The sequence below is a fragment of the Brachyhypopomus gauderio genome, chromosome 14 (genome assembly GCF_052324685.1).
Source record: "Brachyhypopomus gauderio isolate BG-103 chromosome 14, BGAUD_0.2, whole genome shotgun sequence".
In the NCBI taxonomy this organism is placed as follows: domain Eukaryota; kingdom Metazoa; phylum Chordata; class Actinopteri; order Gymnotiformes; family Hypopomidae; genus Brachyhypopomus; species Brachyhypopomus gauderio.
This window is the reverse complement of record NC_135224.1, coordinates 12,656,560-12,679,699: the sequence shown is the minus strand read 5'-3', so window position 1 is coordinate 12,679,699 and position 23,140 is coordinate 12,656,560. Positions and strand designations below refer to the sequence as shown.

The 23,140-nt window shown below is 41.5% G+C and overlaps 1 protein-coding gene and 1 long non-coding RNA gene across 6 annotated transcripts; one reads left to right on the top strand and one right to left on the bottom strand.

Moving 5' to 3' along the window:
* The first annotated feature begins 94 nt into the window (after window positions 1–94).
* LOC143475286 (uncharacterized) lies at window positions 95–16,457 on the top strand. Of its 5 annotated transcripts, XM_076973075.1 has the most exons (13): window positions 95–1,220; window positions 4,354–4,438; window positions 4,996–5,017; window positions 5,114–5,144; window positions 5,284–5,346; window positions 7,500–8,750; window positions 9,943–10,233; window positions 10,555–10,803; window positions 11,257–11,517; window positions 11,831–12,115; window positions 12,283–12,558; window positions 13,134–13,231; window positions 13,515–16,457. In XM_076973075.1, exons 5-13 carry the CDS (start codon window positions 5,316–5,318, stop codon window positions 13,578–13,580), a joined length of 2,808 nt encoding a protein of 935 aa, XP_076829190.1. In that variant the 5' UTR covers window positions 95–1,220; window positions 4,354–4,438; window positions 4,996–5,017; window positions 5,114–5,144; window positions 5,284–5,315; the 3' UTR covers window positions 13,581–16,457. The 5 variants fall into 5 exon arrangements, 4 of the variants coding, with proteins under 4 accessions (XP_076829190.1, XP_076829192.1, XP_076829191.1 ...); XR_013120971.1 differs by lacking the exon at window positions 95–1,220 and having other exon boundaries at window positions 3,545–5,144; window positions 12,283–12,392; window positions 12,481–12,558; window positions 13,515–13,597; XM_076973077.1 differs by lacking the exon at window positions 95–1,220 and having other exon boundaries at window positions 3,545–5,144; window positions 13,515–13,597; window positions 14,366–16,457.
* Window positions 16,458–20,783: 4,326 nt separating this feature from the next.
* Window positions 20,784–22,641, bottom strand: LOC143474563 (uncharacterized). Its single transcript, XR_013120813.1, has 5 exons — window positions 22,580–22,641; window positions 22,291–22,349; window positions 21,963–22,064; window positions 21,208–21,242; window positions 20,784–21,047 (listed from the first exon to the last, which is right to left on the bottom strand). It is a non-coding gene; the product is annotated as an uncharacterized LOC143474563 (long non-coding RNA).
* Between the last annotated feature and the right edge of the window lie 499 nt (window positions 22,642–23,140).

Genomic DNA, 23,140 nt, shown 5'->3' with positions numbered 1-23,140 from the left:
CATTTTATTTCGCACTCCCTGCCCGTCACAGAATGACCAGCCACCGTTCGGAAGCTGCCAGTCTCCTATATTTTCTCCTTTGTTCGTGGTCATGTCTCGTGGTGTTTGTCTGCATCGTGTTTGTTTGTTGTATGTTGTCTGAAGAGCTGGGTCATTTTTTGTTTGTCCTGCCGTGCTTAAATGTTGTTGTGTGTGGCACGGCGGTGATTAGGGCAGTCGACCCTGAGGAAGTGCTTCTCACTAAGTGGCTGTATTGTCGTTAAAATTTTGTATGTGTGTGAATGGGCGTGTGGACCAGTGTGCGCTGCTCGTTTGTGTCTGGTGTTCATGTTATATGTGCGTGATGCGAGTGCCACTGGTCACTGTCGCCTCTCTCCCCGATTGTCTTGTTATGTGTGGGGAGCGACTCTGAACTGGAGTGGCGCGTCACCGTTTTGTGTTGAGAGCGCACATGTGTGGGTCGCGTCCGTTCGTCATTTGTACACCGTTTTTTGTTTGTCTTGTCATTTCGTGTTCATTTTGTCCTAGCGTGCTTGTGAGTTTCATGTAATTCCCCACATGCTCCTCCCCCTTAAATGTGTGTTGAGGGGGGGTGGTCCAGTGGTGGTCCTGAGCCACGTATGGTGGTACGGAGGGCGCAGCTCTAGATGGAGACCCCACTGGACTAGGGCGATCAGGGTAAGTGTGCGTTTGTGTTTGGGGACCATGGGGCTCCAGTCTGAAGAGCTCCTGCTGAAGATGGAGATCCTCCCTCCTGCTCGGGGTGACTAGGAGGCCCTCAGGGCTGTTCTCCCAGCCCGAGATAGGGGGGGCCCTGGGCCTTGGTCTCTGGCACTCCTGGATTGGATGGAGGAGTCCACCTTGCTATGAGAGGTCCCGGGATGGACTGACTCCCCAGGAGGCTGGGGTGATACCTAGTGGAAGGCAGAGGTCAGCTCCGGGAGGAGGTAGGTCCAGGAGGTGGTTAGGGCCGCTCCCCAGGGAGGTAGCCTGCATATACACACACACACACACTTTTGTGGGGCTTAGTGGCTGAATGCTGGTTAGGGCGTGAGGGCCCTGTGACTGACTGGGGCGTGGTCTCGTCTTGTTGACGGCCCAGTCGGTCCAGGGTCCCGCCCAAGGAGGTGAGCTAATGTTTGTGTTTTGTGTTTCAGCTCCAGGACTGCAGGGTGTGTGTCCCTGCCTTGTTGTCTTGTTGCGTTGTATTCGTCCCTCAGGTATGAACTGCCTCACCCAAGGGTCATTTGTTTGTGTATATATGTCTTATCTTTGTACCAGTTGACTAATGGTCATTGTATCCTTAATTTGTCACGGGTTTTTGGTTTGCACACTTTATTCATTAAAACCTCCTTTTTCCCTGAGACTTGGCATAATCACTTCCATTTTATTTTGCACTCCCTGCCCGTCACACATATATGGAGAAAGTGATTTTTGTTAATTATTGAAATGTCCCTATTTAACAATACAATCATTCACTCTTCATATCTGTCGTGGAAATTTCCTGAAACTAGATGAGGACTCGGACATGGTTAAAAGAGTTTTATTACAAATGTAAAAAAGCATGAGAGTCTCATCTAGAACAAGAACACTGAGGAGAGCGGGCAGTCCAATCTCCTTTATTCCTTTGTTATCACATGTTTACAGCAGTGGCGGCTGGTGCAAAAAAAATTGAGGGGGGCGTAAACAAATGAAAAACAAATAAAGCAGTCTTATTGCCCTTTATTTATTTGAACATGAATTTTGCCCTAGCGTTCTTCAAGTGAACGCTTTGTGAAAGGATTTTTTTGTAAAAGATAAAACTTAATTTTCTCTCATTTTGTCTGCTGATATTCAACGAGTTGGAGGTTCGCGCGAGGTGGGCGGAGTCGCGTGCTACGGTCACTCGCGAAAGTATAAACCAGGCTTACGAACCACAGCTGACTGACACTACCAACAAGAGTGGAAAATCTGAAACCAACCAATTAAACTGCAGCCTCAGATCACGTGCTTGGCAAAAGTTTATGCCTCTCCATGCACTCTCATTAGACCGGTGCCCCACATACAGGAAGTGTGCACAATGTAAGCAATTAAGTACAATTATGTGTTAACTCTTTTAATAAATTCAAACATTTCAAACATGGCTATTAGACACACAGTGTGACTAAATAATTTCCTCACTATCGCAGTTTATAATGAACTCATTTTAATATCGGAACAATATTAAGGGGGTGGCGCCCCAGCGCCCCATATTGACCAGCCACCACTGGTTTACAGTACATTTGGGCACACTGAGAACCTGAGGGGGGAGAATGCACAGTAGACAGCTGTTGTCTCACATATGCATTCCTCTTAATATGGATCTTTACTGTTTTTAGCTGAACACAGAAAGAGCTGATGGTCAGCAGAGGGATGACAGACATAACATAGTACTTTCTGTACTTTCTACACATTATCCTGATGCCGGTTACACACAAACAAGGACATGATTACAAATGAATCACTGAACCAAATCACTGAACCTTATTCACAGTTTTTCTGCTAATGTACTAAATCATGTTCTTATGTGATCTTAAATGACATTACCAAATTTCCCTCACATCTCCCCCCTGTGATTCTGTGAAATCATTCAAAGAAAGAAAAGAGACTAAAACATTAATTTATTTCAGGCCAACAAATTTATGTTGCTCGGGGCACAACCCAGTCTTCCGGTTGGAATCTCTGCAGTGGATTCTCCGACACCTCTGGCAACACTGCTTTGACCTGCTCAGACAAAACAGAGACAGACTTGTGTAGGATAACACATTAGTGGCTCACCAAGTGTGTGTCCCATTCAGGCGGCCCCACTCCTGTGTTTGGAGGCCTTTGAACACTCTCAAAGGCTCATAAGCCTGTGCGTGCCTGGGGGCGAGTGCGGCTCTGCCACAATACCAGAGGCAGGCATTTCACCCAGTTTAGTCCTGTTTCCTAAGTCAGTTTAGAAAGCACTCCTTTTATTGTGCCATTGGCTCTCTCTACTGCTCCTGCGCTGGCAGGGTGGAAGATGCAGTGCTTTCTCATGTCTATTCCTATGTGCGTGTTGTGCACAGACTAAACATCGTGTACAAACATTTCGGGGTTTAAAATGTTTGAGTGAGTGTGGTTATTCCTGGTGCATGCTATCCCCCCTTTGCTCATTGTCACTCCTCCAATGAGCAATTCCTATCAGATCCATGTAGGCTGTTGGGAGACACGGCTTACCTGTCTCTGTGTGTATCCAGAGTCCCCTCACTGTTTTGCACCCCCCTTTTGCCCATCTCTGTTTTTCTTTCACTGTGGCTTGTGTTTGTATTGCTGGTTGTTTGGGGTGTGTCTTCTCTGTTGCTGTGATCCGTTAGCATCATTGGTGTGTGTGGAGTCTGTGAGGCTGTGTGCTAGGCTGTGGTGTCTGTGAAGGCATTTCCTTTTGCTACTGTGTTGCCTGTTCTGGTGTGTGCGGCACATCTGATGATTGCAATTTGTGACGGCAGTAGCATGGCCTCAAACAGTTGTGAGACTAGTTGGTGGGTTTTTTTTTTATCTTTGACCCTGAGCTGGTAAGGAACAGCGAGCTTAGCTGCTTGGGCAGAATAATGTGACGGGAGAGATATTGTTTTCCAAAACCTCTGTGTGGATAAATGTGCTACTTTCTGGTCCTGTAAAATTTGAGAAACAGCATGTTTGACCAGAAGTGTGAGTTGGGCATACCCCACTATGTCTCTGGATGCTACCAGTGCCTTTTCTGCAACTGCTATCACGCACACATGCAAGGGCAGCCCGGCTGCCACGGGGTCTAGTTTTCCTGAGAAGTAGGCTACCGGTCTCTGTCACAGTGGGCTTTTGTCAAAGGACCTTCTCCTCGTGGTCCTGTGCTGTCCTGCCTCTCCACTACCCGTCAATCTCTGGAGTTTTTATTCTTCTGTTCAGTGTTTTCTTCATTTTCAGGACAAACACTTGCAAAGTGTCCTGGCTTTCTGCAGTTGAAACACTTACCGTCACCCCTTCCTCTTCCTCGGCTAGTGAGCACGTGTTGGGTGGTTTGCACCATGGTCAGCATAGCCTTTTGTTGGATGTCACTCTGCTTCTGAGGGCAGTCCAATCTCCTTTATTCATTTGTTATTAGGTATTTGATTTGAATCTTGCCTCTGCCATGCACCCACTGTTGGCCCTTAATCCTCTCATCTCCAGGGGTCCATAAAAGAGCCAAGCTGAGATATGGGAAGAGAAACATTTCATTGTACTATACATATGTATATGTACGTATTACAAATAAAGCTATGTTTATGTTCAAAGGTGCTTTCACTTTTAAAGACTTAATAATCACTTTTAATATTTTTCCCATGGCTACATTCACAGCAACAGAGATGTTTCTGGATGGCCATTGCTGAACTGTTGCAGTTTCTCTGGAATGTCTGTCACAATATGCCGTTCACCCAGTAGGGTGAGCCCACTCACTCACTCACTCACACACACACACACACACACACACCCACACACACTTTCACTGTGCATTTCCAGGCATACCGTGTCAAAGAGCTTTCACCAAGTATCTGCTCTCACTGATGCATTATCAGCATTTGCTCAAACAAACTCCACCATCACATCCATCTTACCCTGCTATTTATCCCTCTTTATTAGATTTAGATTTAATAAAGATTTAATTTTTTTTATCAGGTCATGTAAACATGTAATAGGGTCAGATTTAGGGTCATGATTACATAGGTGTAATAATCAACTGTGAAGATTTAATAGTCAACCAATTAGTTTAACATTGACATTTAGAAACTAATTCAAAATACAAAACCTCTACGATTTCAGTTGTGAGATCCCTTATGAGCTAATAATTAGTTCATGAAGTAAAGTGTAGCGTGACCTTGGTGACATTTTTGCTCTATAACAGTATCTTAAACTCAGCTCAACACAGTGCAGCTGACAGGGCTCTAACTAATGTATGATTCTTATCTGCTATGCAAATGTGTTTTTTGTTTATTTGTTTAGATTCATTCGTCCAACCTGATTGGTAAGAATTCATTTTCATCACTGTCTGTTGGCAGGTAAATGCAAATTCTGGTACACATTTCCCTAAGATAATAATACATAGTATATCTCTCTGTAGGATCGTGCAACAGGATATCAAACTCAGGAAGGTAATACTTATCATCTGCTTTCCAATCATTTCAACAAACCTTATTGTAACAACGGTATTAAATTGTTTTTTTTTTGTCAGAACAAAGTATTTTGTGTTGAAATATATTTAAATATGCTTTGTCAATTTTCTTTGTGTAGTTTATTTCCAGCATCTGTCTTCAATCCATAACATGGCACTGCTGGTCATACTGCTCACAGTTGGTAAGCTTTAACCAAACTTCTGAATTTTGTGATGGCTCAAAACTGATTTAATATCTGTTAATGAAACTGCTAGATATTAATCACAGTGTCCATTTTTTGAGCTGCACCAACTCTATGCTTTTTGTTTATTTGTAACAGGTATATGTTTTTTTGTTTGTTCTAGGCTATGACAGTTGTTTGATGTGTTATAATCTGAATTACAGTGCAAAATTCCTGCAGTAAACTAGTCTATATTAGAGCTTTTTCAGGAAGTTCCAAAAATCCTTAAGGGCCAACAATTTCTGTGGGTTTGGCTCTTTAATATACAATCCCATTCATTTCAACTGGTTGAAGGGATTAAGTGTATAGTTTTCAGGTTAACTTTGTATTTTTGGTGATACGGTTCCTCATCCTCATTGCAAGGCCTGGTTAAAATATATAAAACATTTGTCTGAGACATATACATTAATCACTTTATGAGAAACACCTACCTACCACCAGGATTCTAACACAGATTGGTCAGAGTTCTGATTGCTGACCACGCATCATTTGGACTTCTGTAGCTCAGCTGGTCGAGCATAATGTGACCACCATTACAAACATATTACAAACATATCCAACTAACAGCTGCTCAGTGGTCAGAAACCAATCACAAATAAGAGCTAAAGGAGAGCATATTCATAAATTCATGGATTCTGACATACATACTACCTACCTGTAGTACAAAGTTATAACCTACCAGGGTTATAGGTTTGATTCCCATGAACAAACTGGAATCATACTGATAATCTGTCACGGTGAGGCGCCCCCCTACCGGCCGCTCTCTGTCCACAGCGGCTGTTGTTGTCGTTGTTTGGTGACGTCATGTGCGTCCCTCAGGTGGGCGGAGCCCGTGATCCGTCTCACCTGAGGGTCGTTTGTTTGCCTATATATGTCTTGTCTTTGTACCAGTTGACCGCTGGTCATTATATCCTTAATTTGGAGATAGTGCACAGGTTTTAGGTTTGCACACTTTCTATTAAACCATCATTTTCCCTGAGACTTGGCGTGATCGCTTCCTTTTCGTTGCTCACCCCTGCCCGTCACATAATCACAAATTGCTCTGGGTAAAAACATGTGCCAAATCTGCATATGAAAAACATTAAAATTACTGGTGTCATAGGTTAGCTACATTTAAAGAGCTTTACTAGAATTACCATTCTAAGTAATTAGATACTTTATAACACAACTCTTGTTTCTTAAGTCCCATTCAACCTAATGAGATACTATAACACAACGCCTAAAAACCTACCAAGTCCCTGCATAAAATAATTTATCCAGAAACACTTCTGTTGTGTTGTGGTCCACTTCCATCGGTTTTCAGTGTTTCTGAATTTGCAGCACATTTCTGAATTGTAGCATACGTCTTGTCAATTTGAAGAATATGCTCAGTGTTGTTTTATTTATTTATTTTTTTTGCAGCACAATGGGCTTTCAGGGCAACTGTATTAAAAGGCATTAGAAAGCTTTGTAATATACATTGGAAACAAATAATACATTAAAAAGCTTTGTAATAGACATTAGATGAGTCAGGGATGAGTAATGAGGTCCTGTGACGTGTGGCGCATGGCGACGGACGAGACAGGAATCCGGCTCTCTTTCCACACGTAACGTGTATTAACACGGATTTGCGCAGACGGCGCACGTATAACGAGAACACACAAAATGACATGTAAGACTCAAACAACGATGAGCACAGGACACTGCGCGAACGCACATTAATTAGACAAACCACATAAACCCCAAGTGATGACGAGACAAGCCACAGGTGAGACGGATTAACACAAGACGTAACTGCACCCACGGAGATCCACTGACGCAGACGAGTAGACGCAGACAACGTAAACACACGCCCAACAGGGAGGGGTCGGGGACCGTAACGTGACAGGTCCAGCATGAAACATGTACTTCACTGAAAGTGAAGACTGCCAGCTTTCATAATTAATTTATAAAATTCAATTCATAAACAGACTCTTTTGGAACTTCCTGTATATGCTTGAAAACATCCAGAATAATTTTTATTTACTATTTGCCTAACAAAACACACATCAGCTGTAATTTATACATTATGAAATTGATCCAATTGTTTTTTTTCCCTTCAAACTGCCATTGAATCTGGCGTGCTCTGTCTTCAGCATCATCTGTTATCTGGGCAAAGGAGTATTACTATCCCCAGGATATTCCCCAGACATGGGATGACGCCAGGAAGTTCTGTCAGTCCTGTTTCAAAGACCTTGTGATCATCACGATAGAAAATGCACAGAGCATTGTTCATAACCTCACTTCAGACTACTGGATTGGGCTTCGGCAGAGTTTTAATGGCTCTAGGCCTTGGTCACAGTGGGCCAATGGTGACCCTTTTAGCTTTCAGAACTGGTATCCTGGTCGCCCCGTGCTGAAGAAACCGGTTGTCCCAGTGCCTACATGTCCAACTCCAACTACTACTCCAACTACTACACTAACTTCAACTTATTCCCTACCACATTCACCAACACATTCCTCAACACATTCTCTAGCCTATTATGCTACAGATTCTAGTACAGATTTTAGTACAGATTCTACTACAGATTCTACTACAGATTCAGCTAGAAATTCTACCTCAACATCTACCCCAACTATTTCCACAACTGTTAATGAAATGATGTATTGTCCAGCCTTGACCAAACTCCTCTCTTGTCTAAATTCATCTGATTTTACGATTACAGAGAAGAGTTCAAATGCTGTCAGCCATAACCAAACTAATTCAACTTCAGGCTACACAGGTGGTCCTACAAGTTTAATTGATACAGAGGTTTCCAGCACAATTGTCAACACAACAGATAGCTACAGCGGTTCCTTCATAGATACCACAAGCTATAATAATTCCAGTCACCCTCGAGAGGTGTATGACACAAATGTGAATACAACAGATAGCTACATCAGTTCCTTCAAAGATACCACAAGGTCTGATCATTCCAGTCACCTTCCAGAGGTGTACAACACAACTGTCAAAATGACTGATAGTTACAGCAGTTCTGTTGCCAGCAAGGTCCCCAAAAGTCTCGAAACATCTCATGATGTAACTTCCAGCCATACCATTTCCACTGAACACTCCACAACAACCCCAAGCACAGTGCTGACTCAGGCATCTGTTAGCACAATCTCCGACTCCATCAACTCCACAGTATATCAGAACTCCACCAGTGTCCCCACAAAGCCTCACACAACTGAGGGCATTTCTACCAGCCCCACAGTATCTAGTACAGTTGCCAGCTCACCCGTCACCATTGAAGCAAATGACACAGACCCTAATGCATACATTGAGGATTCTTGCGTGGTCCTGCTCAGCTTTGGCATGTGGTGGGAGAAGCACTGCTATGATCTCTTGCCCTACATCTGCTATGATGGTAAGCATGGTCATTCTTTGTTCTTAAACTACCTTTTTTGTTCAATAGCAGTCTCAGGTAATCGCTATACTCTTCCTAAGCTCTATACACTAATATAGAGAGTGATTCTTGAGACAGAATGAGAGAGACTAAAGATGTATAGCAAAAAAATGGTTTTGACAAACACTTGGTTTGAGTATTTGGTTATGATTAATATATAGATTCATGTTGTTGGACCTTCTGGAATTATGAAAATAACAATTGACTCATTAAATAACAATTAAGACAAAAAAAGAATCACAACCCCCATACTCTTTTTTAAGGTGAAACATTTAATTACATGTTTTGTTGCATATCTGATATTATATATATATATATATCTGATATCTGGTGTTGCAGATCAGCCATCCTGTGATGCTTGTGATTATGCTCTGATTGATTGTGATTATGTTGGACTGTTTTTGGTACATGTTATACAGGTGTGCTGGAACAACCATGCTGTTATCAGATGTAGATGCACAATCAAACTACCACCCAAACAGAATGTCTAGAATTATTTAACTGTTGAATGTAATTCCATATGAATAAGGTAGCTTCCAGTGTACTGTTGGGCTGGCACAGTGGTGTATCCAGAACTTGTATTAAGGATGTACATTGGTTTATTTTTATGTAGCTTCAGCTGTTGCATTTTTTGTTTTACCAATTCAAATTTTCTTGCTATAAAACATCTTTCAAATATGGTTTTTCTTCCTGTACACAGGAAGAAGTTATCTGCTTATCTGAACATTTACATGGAAGGTGTAAATGTCTGTGTCCTGTTTTGTTATGCAAATTTGCCAAGTCACTCTCTTCCGCTATGAGGCTAAAATTGTTGTCGTCTCCTTTTAGGTTACAGATACATCATTGGTAGATATGTAAAAAACCTGCTTCATTTTGAGGAAGAGAATGGCTGAAGCTAAAGAACACAAAATAACTAAATCACACATGCAATACTCATGACTTGCTTCCAAAGACCCTCTAGAGAAAACTTAAACCCTTAAACATCCATGTTGACATTAATAATTTTTATCTTAATTCCCCAGTTGATTATTTATTTCCTTTTTAATCAACCCTGATGGGGTAATGTCCCGATGCCATAATGGAATCATAGATCTCAATGCAATATTTCATGTTTGCTTTCTCCACTTATTTGATGTCTTGCCTGAATCTGCAGAGCTATTTTATGGTACCTTGGTGGTCTCCAAAACGACAGACACTACGGTATCAGTGAGCTGGAAGGAGGCTGCTGGGAATATTACCCACTACCGAGTCAAGCTTTCCAGACAAGATGTTCAAATCATAAACGGAACATATTTAAATGAAACAAACCTAAACCATACCAGAAATGTGACAGGACTGGAAACAGAGTTTAATGACCTAGAGCCAGGAACACTGTACCAGATCCAGATGATCCCTGTGAAATGTGGCAGAGATCTCAATCCTGACACTCTCTCTTTCTACACTCGTGAGTAGAAATGGATGGATCTTATGACAGTACATTCTAGTAAATGTGTGTTGCCCTATCAAATATGCAAACAATGCATTAAGCCATTTGATTTCAGGTCATTTTATTTTCAGTTGTGACACTGACTCATTTATATGCAGTCACTGCAATGAGTATGCAGGATATTTGATTAAATATTTTGTTCTTTAGTACCATATACTAATATTTAAAAAAACAAGAAAAAAAATAATACAAATTTTAAAAAGCCCTCAGTTTCCCAGGATATAAGACTGTATGGGCAAAATAGTACCACAGAGATAACCTTCATTATTTTTCCCTCAGTACCCGAGAGCATCAGCAATCTGGCCATAGTGAATGTAGAAATGCACAACGTTACCCTCAACTGGACTGCTCCATATGGAGGTTATGATTCTTACTTAGTAACTGTGTCTGGCAAACCAAACCAGATAAGTGATCATGAAAATCACACAGTAATAAATCTAGATCCTGGGGTATTATACAAGTTCACAGTTTGTGCTGTGCTCAACAACTCTGTTTATGGACAAGCAGCCTGGATTAATGGCTACACCAGTGAGTCAAGTCTTGTTAACAGTAGATTTAACACACTATATGCAAAATGTCACATGCATTTAAACATGTCATGTGTTTTGATTAGCAAAGAATAGTGGCATTTAATGCCATAAATTAATCATGTCAGTGTTAGTTTAAAATAATTAGCATTATGATGATGCATTATTTTGTCCATTTCCTTTAAGACAGATAAAATATAAGTAATATATAAAAGTTTCCATTATTCTAAATTAAAAATTATCTCAATTTTACATTCAACATTTTGTAACTACCCCCAATTTTTGGTATTGTAGAATTCAAAAGCAACATTGCACATAAACAAAGAGAACATCTCACCCCACACATAGACAACACCTTATTGTTGATGGTAAAATGAATGCAATTTTTGCTGTTGTAAAATTCAAACTGTATATTTACCATATTGATTACCTTTTTAAAAAAACTCATTTCTAGAGCCTTCTCCAGTAAAAAATCTCACATCTGCAAATAATGATACTACAAAGATAACTGTTTCCTGGGACTCAGATGATTGTAATAGTACAGGATACTGCTATCATATTATTCTATATGAGAATGGGATTAATATGGCTGATTATCGTAATCAATCAATCACACTGACGAACCTCATAGCAGGCAGTAAATACACCTTGAGTGTGTCTGCGCTGGCAAACTGTTCTGTGGAAGGAGAAGCTCTTAACATCAGTGCCTACACCAGTGAGTTATGGAAGACTTCTTCTCCGCTCCTCTTTGTCCGTGTCTTTCTCACAACCTCTAGCTGTTCTCATTTCAAAGTAACCGTTCAATACACTCTTATAAATATTGTGTTCAGCACATTCTTGTGTATATTCCACATGAATATTTAATCTATCCAAAAACACTTGTTATTAAATAAGATTGTATTAGAATTAATTCAGGCCCTACGAATCTGGCAGTCATGGCAGAATTAGTTTGAATGTCAAAGAGCAAGTCAGTGAAATTGAGGAGTGTGTCTTTAATCATTATGCTTTTCTTCTTTCTCCACATGCAGGTCCATTAACGGTGCCTAATCTAAACCTAAAAAGCACAAATAACAGTATTACTGCTTCTTGGCAAAACCCAGGGGGGAATTATATCAGGTTCAAAGTGAATATCTTCAACTCTACCAACAACATCATCCCACTCACTTCTATCATCACAAATCAGTCAAGTTGGATTTTTAATTCTCTGAAAGCAGCTGAAAATTACACAGTTAATATCATCACTTCCTTGACGGAGGAAGGAATGCAACCCTCTATCATGGAAAGTGATCCAGTGACTGCAGCCATTTACACACGTGAGTATGCCTTTGTTTTATAAACAAGGCCTAGAAAGCATTTCTAGTTTATTCTGTTACAACATATAAACATGATGCATTTATTGATTTTTTATTTTATTTTTGCAATTTCTTTGTTTGTTTCTTATGTTTCTGTAAGCTGAATGGTTTTCTTTTTATGTTTCTAGTTCCCGTGCCACTTGTTGATGTTACTGTCATCAGCAAAAACACTACCGCAGTAGAGCTAAAGTGGGTTGTCCCAGCACAATCAGAAGGGGTGACAAATATCAAGTTCAAGGTGACCTACTCTTCTCCTTTTTGGATGATCCATCACACCTTTAATGTAACAGGACAAAACACCACCATCATTCTTGGCTTACACTCAGGATCTAGATATTACTTCAGTGTCAGCATACTTGCAGGTGACCTGGAGAGTGACCCTGTTTCCACAAATGAAACAACAGGTATGAAAACTCAAGCATTCTCAAACTTTAGAGACAGATGAACTAATAATGCAGGAATTTTAATGCAATGCATGTCTTATGTTGCAAATATGGTGTGACAATACATGTGCACTATATTCAGAAATTAAATGATAATTTTACAATATAAAACATCCAGTTGGCCATGTCTACTTTTATAAGCATCCTCTTGGTCGATTACAAGCCCTGCACTGGGTTTTGGCTTAAAACATTTTATTATAACATAACAAAGCAACTTGATATTAGTCATAAGATTTGAGGAATACAACATTTATAATATATTTCAATGCATTATTTACTGAGAGTATGGAAAATCTCACCTGATTTTATTGAATGTGGATATGAATGTATAGAACTCAGGTATCTTCCAGATATATTTGAGGAATCCATCTGCACCCCAGGTTGCACTCATGGTATATACATTGTATCTTGTTTATGAGCTCCTCGTGCATGATTTGAAATATTCACATGAAGCACTGAAAGTATGCTGGTGGCATTGAAACAGCAACTCACAGAGAATGCAAATTGCAATTCTTATTTGTCTTTTTTCTTTGTAGTGGCCAATAATAGGACTCTAAGCCTAACAGTGCTATGTTCTTCTGTCATCAAACAATACTGTAAGAACAGTTACACAATGTTCAGTTTCTTAAACTTGGTGAGTGACAAATCAATCTAATCATTTCTAATCAGAAATGGCAGGGTTTCCAGTATGGCAGTGGTTTTTTATTATATAATACATTATAATAATTATAATATAATAAATTATATTATATATATATGTATAATAAATATATATAGCTGCGTTCACAAGAAAGATGCCTACCTCAAAAACATATGGTACTAAACTATTGTAGAAAATATGCCTGCTGCTAAAATCACTCTTGTTTTGCCTAAAAATATTGAAGATTGTTTGTTTGTTTTGTTTTTGTTTGTTGCAGTTGAATCAGTACATTCAAGATACATATAAGGACAGTATTGTTTGGAGTCTGAAATTAATAAAGTAAAAAAAAATCTAATTAAGGTACACACATGCACACACACATGCACACACACACACACATACACACTGATACACACACACACACACACACACACACACACACACACACACACACACACACACACACACACACACACACACACACACACAGAGTTGGGGGTTGTTGATGAGTGGCAGGGTTGGCCACTCATAATTTCTTATATAATACACTTTCACTTTTTGCATTCTTTGTACATAATGGGCATCAGTTTTTAAACAATAATAATAATAATTTAACATTTTGCAGTGGTACACATTATTGTATTGTAACAGATTAGTTTATTTTAGAACAAGGGGAGTCTGGTCTTGACCAGATCAGATGAATTTATGTAAAACCTTACTAAAAATGTATTTAATTATTTTCAGGCTTGTATATTTTCCCTCGAGTAATGTCACCTTGGATTGAATGGGACAGAAAACATTTAGCAAGATTTATTTATTAGATGTATTATTTTTCAAAACTCTTTTCTAAAACTGGCTACTTTGTTCTTTTATCAAAGATTTTGACAAGATAATTCTGTCCAGTGACTTATTTTTGTCTGCACATGAAATGATGCAGAGTCGACGCTTTGCTAATTTAATGTAAGAACCAGAGTCTGTGAAGTCAGAAGGCTGCTTGCTCTCTAGTTGTAATTTTTAATTCACAAAAAATATGGTTTTAAATGGTGTCTAAATCTGATATGTACCTTAATTACATACATTTTTAACAATTGCAAATACATTTATTTTTTTGTTTTTGTTGCTTCAAAGATAGAGTTCTAATTCTCTGCTACTAGATGCATCAGATGGAAACATTTAGAATGTATAATTCATGTAGAAATAATAATGATGCCACACCATTCCTGGATGTGACGGGCAGGAAGTGAGAAATAAAATGGAAGCGATCACGCCAAGTCTCAGGGAAAAAGGATGGTTTAATGAGAAATGTGCACAAACCGAAAACCCGTGACGTGATCCAAATCAAGGATATAATGACCAGCAGTCAACTGGTACAAAGACAAGACATATATAGACAAACAATCGACCCTCAGGTGAGACGGATCGTGGGCCCCGCCCACCTGAGGGACGAACACAACAACAACAACGTCAACAAGACAAAACCACACCCCAGTCGGTCACAGGGCCCTCACGTCCTAACCGGCATTCAGTCCCACAAGTGCGTGGACGACGAGCTACGGTTCCCTATTCGTCTGTGGTGTTTGTGTGTGCAGGTTACCTCCTCAGGGCGTGGCTATGTCCCCTCCTGGACCTACCTCCTCCCGGAGCTGACCCCTGCCTTCTGCTAGGGGTCACTCCAGCCTCATGGGGAGTCAGCCCCTCCCGGGGCCTCCCATCACAAGGTGGACTCCTCCACCCAATCCAGGGACCCCAGACCTATAGCCCAGACCTTTTAGACCAGGCTTCGGTCACCCCACAAAATAAGGGGGCTCCTGCCAGGTGGAGATCCCCACAAGGTCCAGTACAACCACAATCCACCACCAGGGAGAAGCACGTGCACATAAAGCACACACACACACCAACACAAAACACATACGCGCACTTACCCTGATCCCCCTACTAGAGGGGGGAGGGGTCTCTGTCTCAGCAGGGAGAATCCTCCGGCTCAGGAGAACCCCCCACATTCCTGGTCAGGGCCTCCCTCGGGAGCTACGCCCTTCGTGCCACACTCCGTGGCACAGGACCACAGCCGGTCCCCCCCAACACACATTTAAGGGGAGGAGCATGCGTAGAATTACGCACAATAAGCACAAGCACGCTAGGACAAAACAAAAACGGTGCAAACGGCAAACGGACGGGACCCACACATGCACGCTCTACACACATATAGTGACGCGTCGCTACAGTTTGCAGTCGCTCCCCACAAAAAACACAAGACGAACGGGGAGCGAGGCGACAGTGACGAGCGGCACTTGTGTCACACACAAAACATTCAACATGAAACACAAACGAGCAGCGCACACTGAGCCACACGCCCGTTCACATGTACAAGATTTGAACACTTTTAACAATAAGACAACCACTCAACAAGAAGAGCCTCACCGGGGTCGACTGCCCTAGTCACCGCCGTGCCACACACAACAACATTTAAGCACGGCGGGGCTCTTCAACCACATACAACAAACAAACACCACGCAGACAAACACTTACCACGAGACATGACCACGAACGAAGGAGAAAGAAAAGGAGACTGGCGGCTTCCAAAAGCGGCTGGTCAACACAACAAGACAACTGCCGCTGTGGACGGAGGCGACCAGTAGGGGGCCCGCAGTACCGTGACAGGATGCTTGGCAGAAGCATGTATTTCTTAAAGTATTATCAGTATACAGTAAAAGATGGAAAATTGTGAATGTGTCCTCTAATTTTAAACTTTGATCTCTCTACATTATGAAATAGAAACCCCTACTGGACAGTCATATCAGTATGATGTGGCCCACAGACCACTATAATCTGCATTTTAAAAAATTGCACTGTATGATGTTTGCACATCACATTATTGAAATGTTAAATTTCAATATTGTACTTTATGATAAATATGGTGTCACGGTAGGCCGGCCCAGATACTTTGGCTAGCCACACCCCAAACAAGACACTCCCCCATTCCAATTCACCCACCTTCTAATTGAGCACACCTAATCATTCTACTGCCCTTAAGATCTTGCAGGCTCCGTTGTTTGTTGCTGCTCAATCCTCTCACCAAACCCATCTTGGAGAGCACCGCTCTCTGGATTATCGGATGCCAAGTGGACTGAGCGAGTGACTGTGTTTGTAGCATGTGCTACTTTAGCTTCGTTTTAGCGCTTTGTGCTCAGTTTTCCTTCATGCTTTGAGCTGCTCATTTCTTGTTTTGTATTATGGACAATAAACACTTCGCAGTTCAAATCCCGCCTCCTGCTGCCTCTGTTCCATCACGGACGTCACATATAGACATTTAAAAATCATTATGTTGGTCTTTCTCCCAATTATCACGGGATTCTTTACATTTCATGATAGTTTAGTAGATGAAATACAAATAATACTTTGAAGTGAAGGCTACAGGAAGCAGGTTATAAAGGTATATTATATTTGTTTCATCAACCTGATGACCAGAGGAGAGAGAGAAAACATTTTAGCTTCACTCCATTCCAAGATCTTCCTAAGCAATGCACTTGTACCACTTACACACTAATCACACTAATCATATGATGGTTGAGGAAGCGACAGCAGATTAAATTCTTTTATTTGGAATGCCCTGTGATGTCGTCTTGCATTCTTTTTCATTTCTCTCGATAGCTGGGCACATAGACTGTTCTTTTGTTTGGTAATGTAGCTAGATTTTACTTTTTGTATGTCAATCTTATTATTCTGCATGTAAAACAGGGTGGAATGGAACAGGTTACTTCCACAGGTAAATTCCACATCTCAGAATAACAATATGAAGTTATACACCTAAAAGGACTTGGATGTATTTATTTGCTGCCTTTTGATAATACATCTGCCATTATAGTATCCAGTATGTGACAAACACAAATCATGCTATGAGGTCACATGAACATATAAAGTTTCTGGCCACTTAGGAAAGATTTGCTGTGACTGTTGAATGACGAAATGCAGTACACCATGAAAATAACTCTCTTTGTGTGCTGGAATACTTGGTGGAAATTGTACGTTATCTGGGTATCTAATGCGTACTTGCAAAATTCATTTTGGTGACATATGGCATACTGATTTGGGTCTTTGTCAGGATGCAGGTAGTATGACACCATAACTGTGTTATGTAATTTCTGGATATATGCAGTTTAAGTTGAGCTGCAATATGTTACTATCTTTCACAATTTTATTCTACTGAATGTTGTTTTTTATAGTGCTCTACAATAGAATGTTATCTTGTTCCCCCTGCCACTATCTCTGTGCCTCATTCAGTACCATCTCAGGCCAGTAGGTGGTATCATAATTCAGCTGCACAGCTGCTTGGAGAGCTGCATGCCAAGGGATGCTGCCCTGAACAGACACTGCAAACCCACATTCACATCGCAAATGCTGCCAAAACTAATAAACCTACAGCACATTAATTATTAGAGATTGTCAACAGCAAGATCAGCATTAAGCACACACACTCATACAAATACGTTTTTACAATAACCCAAACTAATCTACCTACACAATGAAATACAATCATACTGTTACACAAGGGCTGAGATAGGAGAGTGTTCCACTTTTAAGAGTGGAACAAACAAACCAAAGACACCACACTCAGACACATAGCAGACACACAATAGATTACAATATGCAATAATTATACAAATAAGTTTGAAAAACATAATTTTAATGAATTAATTTATTTTACAAATCAATAAATTAATAGTATTGTGTAGGTGTCATGGTTTGCTCTTGACTCCTCCCTTGGGTTTGTCTGTGTGTTTGTGTGTGTGTGTGTGTGTGTGTGTGTGTGTGTGTGTGTGTGTGTGTATGTTTGTGGGTGTTGCTTGTGTCCCGTGTTCATCTGCGTCATTTGTTTCGCTTGTGTCTCGTCTCATTTGTGTTATATGTTGCATTTGTGTCTTGTTAATATGAGTGTATTTAGCATGTGTCGATGTGTTCGTTGCTCGTCTTTGTTTGGTCAGAGTCCCTATGTGTTGTCTGTGTTTTGTGTTGCTAAGCACTAACACACCACTAAAAATAATAAAAACTGCATAACTTCCTCTGCTCTCACCTCTGCATCCAGTAGATTACAGTAGGTTAACCTCTGGCACAAATAACTGTTGAGAAAGACCCTCTAACACGATTTGAAGGTTTAAACACCTACTCCATTATGAAGGAAGGATGCAGGTTTTGTCACGTTGAGGACCCCGGCCCCTCCCCTTTGGGCGTGTGTATACGTGGTCCACGTGCTTTGTCTGCGTCTGTGGAACTCCGTGGTGATGGCTATGTCGTGTGATAATGTGTATCACCTGTGAATCGTCTCGTAATCACGTGGGGCTAATGTGGTTTGTCTATTTAATGTGCGCTCGCGCAGTGTCTTGTGCTCGTCGTTGTCTAATGTTGCACGTCTTTAAGTGTGTTCCTGTTGCTCGTGCGCTATTGCGCAATACCTGTCCGAAAATAAAAGTGATGTCTGTTGCTAAAAAGGAGGATATTGTGTCTCGTCCTTCGTCTCACGCCGAACGTCACAGAACGACGAGCCTTCTGAGAGACACAACAACATGCCAGGCTATAAGAGCAAGCCCAAGAAGGGGAAAAAGCCCTGCAAGCGGCACCACCACTCTTCTTCCTCCCCCCAGCGCCGCAAAGCCCCGCCGACTTTGACGCAGCTCAGGGAGGACCCGGAGTGCGCCTACCTGCTGTGCGCGGCTCGGGAGACCGCTATTCCCGAGCTGGCCGAGGAATACCACCAGACAGCAGTACGGGTGTGGCGGGAGAGACATTCCTCGCCTTCCCGGGAATGCTCGCCCATACGGGTTAGCATCCCCGAGCTCTACGGGGCAGGTACGCCACCAGTGGGCGAGCTTGGGGAGGAGGAGAACACACCCCCGCACCAGGTAACCACGCCGACGCTGGCGCAGCTCGAGGAGGACCCGATCTGTGTGTCCCTGCTGCGTCAGGCGCGGGTGCACCACGACCCCGAGGCGGCGGAGAAGCTCCGCCAGGAGGCGGTGCGGCTTTGGGGGACGTACCACCCCACTTCGTCCAGGGATCTCTCACCCCTGCGGGTGAGCTCCTTTGCGCTCTGCGGGGTAGCGAAGACCCCCGAGAGCGAGTTTGGGGAGGGGGACTCCCCAGGCGAGGAGGAGGAGCTGGAAGACGAGGGGGAGGCCTACCCTCCATCGTTATGCGACGCCTCCACGGTGGACTACGGTGGAGAGGGAGAGGACTACCCCCCGTCGGTAGACGACGCGTCCACCGTCCACTACGGGGAAGAGGAGGAGGAGGAGTCCGAGGAAGAGGACTACCTCTCTCCGCCCGTAGGTCCCTCTACCACCGTGGAGGAGGGCGAGGAGCAGGATTACGACGAGGAGGAGTACCCCTCGTCGGAGTGCCCCACATACCCAGATGACAACGGTAGGGAAGATGAGGAGAATCGGGATTACCCTCCGTCCGAGGGCTCCTACACGGAGGAGAGCCCTCCGGAGGGTTCGCAGCGAAGGCAGGAGGGGGACTGCCCAACGCAGCGCCAGCGGCTCCAGATATCTCTCCCCTACTCGCTCTCCTCCTGGCGCGAAGCCTGGCGCCTATGTTGTATGTGTATGTACCAGTGTTTGTTAGTCTTCCCCTTTGTGTGCCTAACCCATTCTTCCCTCTTGTGCCACTATGTGTAAGCGTGCCTGTGTGTGTGTTTGTGAATGTTCCGTTAGTGTATCTAACGTCTTTTCCCCCGTCTTCCCAGGGAGGGTGTGCTAGGCGATTCGTGACGGACGCTTCGCCAAGGGCAGTCACCTCCCAGACGCAGGACTGAGCGCGTCGGATCCGCCCATCGTCGTGGGTTCGGGGCACTCGGTCCTGTTGACACCCCGGGACGGGTAGTGCCCTTGGAGGGGGCGTCTGTCACGTTGAGGACCCCGGCCCCTCCCCTTTGGGCGTGTGTATACGTGGTCCACGTGCTTTGTCTGCGTCTGTGGAACTCCGTGGTGAGGGCTATGTCGTGTGATAATGTGTATCACCTGTGAATCGTCTCGTAATCACGTGGGGCTAATGTGGTTTGTCTATTTAATGTGCGCTCGCGCAGTGTCTTGTGCTCGTCGTTGTCTAATGTTGCACGTCTTTAAGTTTGTTCCTGTTGCTCGTGCGCTATTGCGCAATACCTGTCCCAAAATAAAAGTGACGTCTGTTGCTAAAAAGGAGGATATTGTGTCTCGTCCTTCTTCTCACGCCGAACGTCACAGGTTTGTTAGGAAGACACCTTGATAGGGAACAACATTAAAAAGGGAACACTTCCTCCTGTGGCTGACACCAAGCAGCACAACAAGATCAAAATTAGCAATCAAAAGAAGAAAGATCAAACAATGAATATTATGCAGATTACTTGGAGTAAAAGGTGTTTATGATTGAGAAACAAAGTTTCCCTATTGATTAGATAGACAGCAATTCTTTCTTAGGAAGCATTTATGACAAGATTAATTACAGAATATAATCATTGTAACTTAATAACTGATAAATTCAAGAAATATCTTCATCAGGCACTACTGTCAAAACAATGTAAACATCCAGGAGCAGGTGAACTTTACAAAACATTACGGACACTGAGACAATCATTTTTTGTAAGATGATGCACGACTACTGACTACTGACCACATACAATAATAGTGACTCCTCAACAAAAATTTGCACTCTTGTCTATTTTCTTTTGTGTTCAAATAGTTCCATATATAACTGAGGTTTCCACACTGGCCCTCTTCTCTACTGCTCTCCTCTTTTGGGTCCCATATGTGTGAGCAGCATAGTTTACTTCGTCTGTCTTCTGTTTAGAAACAGGGACACATTAAACTCACGCATTTAATCATTTATTAGAAAACTATGGTGCACCTGTAACAATTTTTTTAGGTTTGTTTGTGAGTATTGATATTCTAAATGGTGTATTGTACAGTTATTTATTTAATTAACAGTTAATTACTACTTACACTGTCACCTGCACTACTGTCTCTTCTTGGTACACCTGCAACAAGAATATATATATATATATATATATATATATATATATATATATATATATATATATATATATATATATATATATATATAATACACATTTAATACAGTTAAATATTACATGTTAAATTCTGTTCATATTTTGAATACATTTGATGATGATGACAAATATCAGTGCCACAATAGCTGATACTAATGCTGGGACTAAGGGCTTGAATATTTGTAACTTTCCTACCAATGCAAGAGAAAGCACATTAAATCAGGTTTTAACTTGTAAGGAGTAGTCATATCATATAAAAGTAAAAGTGTATTCATGTTATTTGTGTATAATTTAAATGAATTATACATGATAATTTATGATGATATAATCAGCTATGTAAATATTGTATCACTTTAAGTAATAAAGAAAGTAGTAATAATAATATAGTAGTAATAATAATAAAACTTATAACAAATTACTTTGTTTTATAACATGAGATAGTGATCAGATTAAACCTACGTTTGTCCTCATCAGTGTCATGGCTTGAAGTAATTGGTTCAAGAGCTGTAAAAGAGATTTATAGCCTAATTAAAGTAAAATGTAAACTTCTCAGTAATAGTAGATAATTGGATTTGAAATTAATTTGAGGGCTTCATATTTACAGCTTGTACAGTTATTAATAACATTTCACAAAATTACTTTTAATAATTTTATAATTAAAGCTCTTCCATACTTGTTCAACATTACCTTCAGCGTGTTCTTGAACAATCAGCTTAGTACCGTTTCCAACGTAGAATGTTTTATACATATACGCACCACAAATGTATGTTCCACTGTCTGTTTGTTCCACTGATGAAAATGACAAATTAAAGGTACTTGTATTCCATGTGACTCTGATTCTGGGGTGGTTTTGAAATTGTTCATACATTATCACATGATCTACAAGGGACTGCGCAGTAGCGATACACACTGCAGCTTTGTTACGAGGAATTTTCATCCATAAAATTAAAAATTGTGTAAATTTTGCATCTGATTGAACATAGCACTGAAGAGTGGTTGGTAGTCCAGTCTGTACCCTCACTATTGAGTCCAGCTGTGAGATAACCCCAGCAGCAGATCCACCTTGATTACCACCTTAAAATGATAAAATGCATAATTGAATAAGAATCTTCTCTTAATAAACACAGTGAAGCAAAGCTAAGCGCACAACATAAATGACCAAATTTGGAACTTATAGCTTTATGAACTTACCCTCTAAACCATGGATTAGATTTATTTGTGATTCTTAACTGATTAAACTTTTATATTTCTGTTTAAACTTTTCTTTTAAAAGAATAAAACAAATAGTATATATGTATACTTACAGAGAGTTATGACTAGAAAAGTTACATATAGCAAGCCAAACATATTCCAAGGTGCATAGAAGACTTTCCTTCCCTCTTGTGTAAGTTCATCTAAAATTCATACCTCATAAGATAATGAAAAGGGGTGTGGTGGGGGTGTGTTGTTTCTACATGCAGTTAGCTGATTGGTCAGGTAAGTTAGATCATTAGATGGGTGGCGTGATGATGTGGTGGTTAACACTGTCACCTCACATCAAGAGGTCTGGATTCCTGGTCCAGGCCATTCTGTGTGGAGTTTACACCTTATGCTTGGTCACTCTAAATTGCCCATAGGTGAGTGTGTGCACATGTGTTGGCCATGCGGCAGACTGGCGATCTGTCCATGGTGTACCCCACCTTCTCCAGATGATGCTAGTGTAACCAGGTGCACCCCATAGCGATAGTAGTAATAATGTTAAGTAGCTCCACAATTACAAAGCACGTCATGTTTCCCCACCAAAGGGCTTCAACTGAATGTAGAAAGACCAGCAAGACTATGAACAATTAATTAAGAGACAAAAGTTAAAAACCTCCCACTAGGCA